The sequence below is a fragment of the Vitis riparia genome, chromosome 19 (assembly GCF_004353265.1).
Source record: "Vitis riparia cultivar Riparia Gloire de Montpellier isolate 1030 chromosome 19, EGFV_Vit.rip_1.0, whole genome shotgun sequence".
Lineage (NCBI taxonomy): Eukaryota > Viridiplantae > Streptophyta > Magnoliopsida > Vitales > Vitaceae > Vitis > Vitis riparia.
In genome coordinates this window covers 15,632,205-15,639,574 of record NC_048449.1, presented here as the reverse complement: position 1 = coordinate 15,639,574, position 7,370 = coordinate 15,632,205, and the positions used below count along the sequence as shown (strand labels likewise).

The 7,370-nt window shown below is 46.3% G+C and overlaps 1 protein-coding gene across 1 annotated transcript; it reads left to right on the top strand.

The window, feature by feature from the left end:
* The first annotated feature begins 5,853 nt into the window (after window positions 1–5,853).
* Window positions 5,854–6,222, top strand: LOC117908251. Its single transcript, XM_034821875.1, has one exon. The coding sequence runs from the start codon at window positions 5,854–5,856 to the stop codon at window positions 6,220–6,222; it is 369 nt and encodes a 122-aa protein (XP_034677766.1).
* The last annotated feature ends 1,148 nt before the right edge of the window (window positions 6,223–7,370 follow it).

The following is a 7,370-nucleotide window of genomic DNA, read 5'->3' as shown; positions in this document are numbered from 1 at the left end:
GAAGTTAGGAGATTATTTTTGAAATCAAAGGAAAAGAATTTTGAGGGGGTGGCACGTGGCTCAAAAAGTGGCCATGCAAAAGGTAGCCTTACAGTGAGAATGGGTGCTTGAATAGTCTCTTGATTAGGCAATGACATTGTGAGGCTCTGCTTATCTTTAGGATCCCAGTTGAGTAACTATCTTCATCTTGATATTAGGGATGTCTTATCTAAAGAGCCTAGGTGTCCATCCTTACATGGTTTTGACTTGGCTTGCTGAATACAGAAATCCTTACTCATAGCATCCCCACATCAAAAGCTATATTTGGAACCATGTACGTATCTCCATTCTTGTCTTTCACCAAGATGTCCAAATTCTTTGCCTCTTCAAAGATATTTCTCCTTCCGTTTGGCTTCTCATTAGTCTTGCCATATCCACTTCCCAATTCCACCAAAGCTGTGATCCAATCAAAGTCTCCTCTTGATTGATCCAATCTGCATTTTATTAGCTTTCCCAATTTTGAATTGATCCCCTGAACTACGATCAGACTTATCTTCTGGTTGAAATCTAGGAGTACCACTGGTTTCATCATTTTTAGGCGAAATAAGAAAGGAAACCAGTTTGTGCTTCTTGAGAACTGGCTCACCACTGGAACTCAATTTGGAATTATCACTTGAAGAATCAACGTCACTATCTCTCCTCCTGAACTCCCACCTCTGCTGAAATTTCAGATCTTCACTCATGTTAGTATTAGGGATATAATCACAACTGTGCAACTATGTGCTCAATCCCCAGGAGAGTTCGACCATAAATGACTAGACCCACTTATCATCAAAGTTTCAACTGCTTGTTTGGAGAATGAGATCAGTTTGATAGAAGGATTTCCACTGCAACTGCACCTTGAACTCGTTTGAAATATTGTACCATGATTCTAGCATTCATTGCTTCGTTTATTCTTGGATCTTTGGCAAAACTGGAGCTTTTGGGATAATATCAATCCAAGTTGGAATGATTCTCGTTATCAAAGGCATGAGAGGTAGTCTTCGCAGGCCTTCCTTGAATTTCTCTCACTTCCAGCATCAAATTCGGTTGGATATTAGAAGAGTGTCCAATCAGATACCGTTTCGAAAACCCCAAAAATATGAGAAATTGGTGGCTTGCCTTCAAAACTGTTGAGACGGCTGTACCGATCTGTTCGTGGGAATCTTGCAAGTTGTTCACTGCATGGAAATATATACATCTGCACCCTGGCACTCTCTGGAAATTTTTAACATCCTCAGTGTTTCAGCCATGCATTCTTTTGAACATGGGTGAGTGGGATAATGTGAGGGAGTAGTGTGGCGACGGGCATTAGAAGATGGGTATGGAGGCGTGTAGTGTAGAGAGATAAGGCTTGGGATCAGTGGAAGGAGTGGTGAAGAGGAGTAGATTTAATGGGTATGGAAAATAGGTATATTCAGGGGTAAGAAAGACAGGTATGGGGATGGGTGTGAAGAGGTTGGAGAAATGGTTTGGCTTGACTTGATGGATAATGAGATTGATGGGTTTTATTGCTGTAGATGCTTCATGACCTAGCTTTATAGCTGCTTGTAGTGTCTGCGTCCAGAATGTCCCTTCCTTCAAGCGCAGCTTCAAGTTCTTCACTCTCCTGCCCGGTCACAATTGGCATTACCTCTTCAACTCTCTTTTGAATGGGCTTTGTCAATCTTATCAAATTAGCATTTTCATTCTTGTACTGATGCCTTCAAGGCATTCTCTGGATATCCACAACAACCATTTGTTTAATGCCCTTTGCCATACAGCCTGCTGCACTCACCGATTGACCATATAAATAATCAAATTTGAACTGTCACTCCATTACAGCTCTCAGGAACCTCCAATGCTCTGCCAAGCATCACTAGAATAGTACCGAATATAACATTTCCTCCTGATTGGTTTATGACCTCATGCCACATTTCCTCAAATTTTCTTAAAAGCAATACCATCTAAAGGCCAAAAGTAATAGGCTCTGTTTATAGATCCTTGTGCAATAAGGTGGAGATAATCAATCTTATTTCCAATCAAAACATTCTCACAGTGCCACTCCAATTTGGCAACAAGCTTTAAGAAGATCTTTTTCTGCATGCCATCCCGGTTTAAATCATTTGGTGCTCAATTACTGATGGCCGCAAGAACGGTTCTAGTATTCAATAATCTGCTCATGGTTCCAAATAAGGTCACAATAGCAAATACATCAATGGTACAGGAACCCTGAATATTTCAGACACGAGAAGCTCTAGAAGGCATCATGATTACCTTCTATCATTGACATGATCAAGGAGAGTGGATCAATAACCCATTTTAAAATCATAGGCTGCATGGCCCCAGATTCCAGTTTGGGTCGGAATGGGCCCTCAATCAGTGAGCCTGATGGCCTTGAACACTCAAGTCTCTATCCACATGTATCTAAACCAGCCATCATAAGATCAAGAATCAAAGTAGTTGATGGCGGGAAATCATAGTCCTATCAACTGCTCCATCTGAGAAGCAGAATTCTCATATTGGAAATGCACAATTACGTCTCCAATTGAAAGCCCTTCTTTCTTCACCACAGTTGATGTGATGGCCGCCCTAGAGTCATATTCTTGTCACCTCTTCACAATCCTTGAATCTCGGGATATGCCAATCGGATTTAAATATAACGGCCTGTTCCATCAGTGGGCCATTCCATATCTTTGAGAAAACTGTAACCTTTAGGACGAATCCTCCATTGCTGAATCTCTTAACTTTAGTTACCATCTTCAAGACCAGATTTTATATAGCCAAGGGGCTTGCTGAATTGCTGAGTATTAATCTGAGATCTTTGTTTAACTCTTTTCTTAGGAGGATTACCAATTATGCTCCTGTGTACAAATGGGCATAACCTAACATAGCAACACTGTCTCTTACGCCACTTGCCTTGATGAAAACAAACTCATCTTGTGGGATCCTCACTAAAAAGTGCCACATGGCTCCCTCTCCCTTAGCCACGCGGACGGCCCCCCTTGCGACGCATGGCATAGCTCATTCCACCCGGAAGGAAATCATCGCTCATTCCACCCGGATATATCACATCCGGAATTCTTCCCCGCCGACATTCCACCCGGATGTCTCACAGCCGCCATTATATCCGGCCAACATTCCATCTCATCCGGATATCTCACATCCGGATCCGGCCGACATTCCACCTTCTCCGGATATTTCACATCCGGCGCCTGCCGCCAGATGGGAGAGGAGGATGATTCAACTTCCCCGGACAGACATGTCCGGATACTCTGGTGACGATTACCCGGACAGCTTGGCTCGTCAGACACTTGCGATTCTCTGGATCCATTTCCGCCCACAATCAAAAAGATAACTCTGACAACACTGATGACCAAGTCTCCTGAGCTGTCACTCATCATTAATGCAAGATACATTCGACAAGACATTCCCAAGTCTTCTCAGGTCTCCTGACACATCCCTGATATTTAAAGTCATAAATTGAGGCGACATCCACCACCTAAATACCTTCCTGACAGCCGCCACCTGGCACCAAAAATGTCATGATTGCTTTGCCGCCCTAAGAGCCATAATCATGACGATGGGACTCGCTAGCAAAGCGATGCCATACTTTCTGACACTATATAAAAGGGCCTTTACACAAGGAGGAAGGTAAGGCTAACTATCCCTGAAAAAGCCTGATAGCTTGATCTCTTGAGCCATGGCTAACAAAACCATCGGAGGGTGTGTCCGAACATCCTGTCCAGACTCCTTTTTGTAGGAAGAATGAGGAATTACTACTATGCGTTGATCGAGATTCCGTTGCTGGTGACAACTACTGTAGTAGGGGAATTTTGCCATCAACATTGGCGTCGTCTGTGGGAACATCTTTTCTTCTCAGTAAATCCTATACCTTCCAACTGTAAAAATGACTTCACCCTTAAGGAGTCGTGCTTTCGCCAGAGGTGTCGAAAGTCACTTCGAGTGGCGGGACACCATGGAAAGACGACAGCGAGAGAACGAACGGCAGACTCAAACTCTGCTCCAAGAAACAAGGAAACTCAGGGAAGAAAACAATGTCTTGAGGATCCGAAGCTCTCCCTAACCTCAGCACTATCAGCGAAGGCAGGACCCCTATCACAACCAGGGAGCGTCATTCCCCCAAGAGGCGAGCCCAACCCTCGAGGCGCATGAAGCATGGCCTAACGAAACCCCAGTGCACGCTCACCATGTCCAACGAGACGAAAGTTCAGGCTCTACTCGAGTCTCATCCAAGCGACAATGTGAGAAAAGGCCCCAAATATCTGACACCATGCGCGCACGTCTGGGACCCCAAACACCCTACAAAAACAGGCCTCATGCCACCATATCACTTGATGCACACTCCGAGCCCCCGAGCTCGCCTACTTTACTGGAACATCCCACCCGCCCCCTAGTGGCACGGGGTGGTAAAGATCCCTCGTACACAGCCCCTCCGGGCTCTATCAGCAGGCGTCTGGACGACATGCTCTCCACGCCTTTTAGCTCTCGTATCATTAAATATGAACCCCCGCGAGGGTTCATCGTCCCGAAATTCTCCACATATGATGGATCCAACGATCCCTTTGATCACATAATGCATTATCGACAGCTCATGAGCTTGACATAGGGAATGATATGTTGTTGTGCAAAGTTTTCCCAGCCAGCCTACAAGGCCAGGCTCTTTCGTGGTTTCACCGACTGCCCGTGAACTCGATTGACAATTTCCGGGATCTGTCCGAAGTCTTCGTGGGGCAATACTTATGCTCAGCCAGACATAAGCAAAATATCAGCACCTTGCAGAACCTCAAAATGTAAGAAAATGAAACTCTGAGAGAGTTCGTGAAGTGCTTCAGACAAGCTGTCCTACAAGTCGAATCGTATAGTATGGACGCAATCCTCCAAATTTTTAAACGAAGCATATGCCCAGGGACCCCCTTCTTCGAGTCCCTCGCCAAAAAACCTCCTACATCCATGGACGATTTATTCCGGCGTGCAAGTAAATACTCCATGCTAGAGGATGACATTCGTGCCGCTACACAGCAGGTCCTGGTAACTAGCCAAGCCGCTAAAAGTGAAGCCACCAAAAGCTTCAAAGCACCCAACCATCTTGGGTCATCCAACAGGGGGCAAGATGAGCGGCGCTCGCCACTCATTCGAACACCTCTCACCAAGTCGTATGAAAAACTGCTTCCTATAATCTGCGATCTACCCGGATTCAAATGGCCAGTACCAATAAGATCGAACCCCTCATAAAGGGACCGCAACAACAGATGTGATTACCATAAAGAGCATGGGCACACCACTGAAATGTGTAGAAGCCTCCATTACATGGTGGAGGATCTCCTAAAGGTGGGACACTTGAAGCAGTACATCCGAACAGTGCCTAAAGATGAAGGATCTCCCCATGGTCGAGGCCCACGCGCCTCAGCAGCTCCTGTTAGGGCAATAATCAACTACATAAACGGAGGCCACTCTGGGTCACTTTGGCACTAGAGCCAAAAATAAATCTGGCCGCTATGAGCACGGACAAAGCAAATGACATCCCAACACTAGGGAGGCCACTCTAGTCCTGGCCCATTCCAGCTGTGATGCCCCCGTCTGGCACAGTTTGGTGGTACGACTGGCCAGAGCCAAAAATAGCAGAAGGGTAACAATAAGGGGTAAGAGCCTTGTCGCCACCATGAGTTCGAATCCTGGGGTGGCCACTCTGGTCCTAGCCCATTCCGGTCCAATCCCGGTGGTACGGCTGGTCAGAGCCAAAAATACTTCGGTCTAATCCTGGACAAAACAAATGGGTTTCAAACCCTTCAATCATTAAACAAATGGGTTTCGAACCCTCCGACCATCAAACGAATGGGTTTCGAACCCTCCAGCCTGGAGAAACCTGGAAGAACCCTGTCTGGATTCAACGGTTCTTCCACAACCTCACTTGGGGATGTAATACTGCCAGTTCAAGTCGGACCAGTCATCCTAAATGTTCTATTCTCTGTTGTTGAGGATTTATCTCCTTTCAATGCCATCTTGGGACGCACGTGGTTGCACGGAATGAAAGTCATTCCATCCACATACGATCAAAGGGTCAGTTTCATCACCCAAGATGGGCAAATTAATCTTTACGGAAGTCAGCTCGCTGCCCAACAATGTTATCAGATCGCTCACGAGGCCGGACCCAGCGCCGACCGCGAGCACTCCCCTAAAGAAGCAAGTGCTTCTGACCAATAGCAGTTACAGCACCCAGCAGACAAAGATCCCCCGATAACAGACCCGTTGGAAGCTGTCCAGATATCAAAGGGAGGTGAACGCTTCACGTACGTCAGTACCCTCCTACCGCCAGTCGGAAATCCAATATGTTCTATCCGAACTTCATGAAGGCGTTTGCGGCAACCACTCAGAAGTCAGAACCCTGGCGCACCGGGCGCATTTGCAAGGATATTATTGGCCTACAATGAGGCAGGACGCAGAGATCAATGTCAGGAAATGCAACAAATGCCAAAAACAAGCGCCAATCCCGCATATGCCTGCTGAGACATTAAACTCAGTGACAAGCGTCTGGCCTTTCGCGCAATGGGGGATGGACATCGTGGGACCCTTACCCACCGCAGCCGCTCAGAAGAAGTTTCTGCTCATTGCTATCGATTATTTCAGCAAGTGGGTAGAAGTTGAAGCCTACGCAAGCATCAAGGACAAGAACGTCAAAAAGTTTGTCTGGAAAAATATAGTGTGTCGATTTGGAATCCCTCAGGCGATCATAACCGACAACGGCCCTCAGTTTGATAGCTCTGCCTTTAAAGGTTTTTGCGCGGAACTTCACATCAAAAACCTGTATTCCACACCGCAGTACCCTCAGAGCAACGGTCAAGCGGAAGCAACTAATAAAACTTTACTATGTGCGTTGAAAAAACGGTTGGAAAAAGCCAAAGGAAAGTGGGTAGAAGAGCTACCCGACGTCCTATGGGCCTACTGTACCACACCCGGAAGGCCGATAGGAAATACCCCGTTTGCCCTCGCATACGGAACAGATCCCATCATCCCAACTGAAGTGGGTATGCCTACAGCCCGGACTGTCGTTCAAGGTCAAAGAAATGAAGACGGCGAGCTTGCAAGGCACTTGGATTGGCACTTGGATTGGGCGGATGAGGCTAGAGAGGCTGCATCCATCCGGATGGCCGCATATCAACAAAAGGTAGCTGTGTACTACAACAGGAAGGTGCGACCTCGAATTTTTAAGGAAGGGTCATTGGTGCTTAAAAAAATCTTTGAAGACACAACTGAGAAAGGAGCCGGAAAATTTCAGGCCAATTGGGAAGGTCCTTATATGGTATCAAAAGCCAACGAAAATGGGTCATACCATTTGCAAACCTTAAGTGGAA

Excerpts from the sequence above, each read along its gene's own strand:
- LOC117908251 (XM_034821875.1), top strand. The coding sequence starts at position 5,854 with ATGGGTTTCGAACCCTCCAGCCTGGAGAAACCTGGAAGAACCCTGTCT.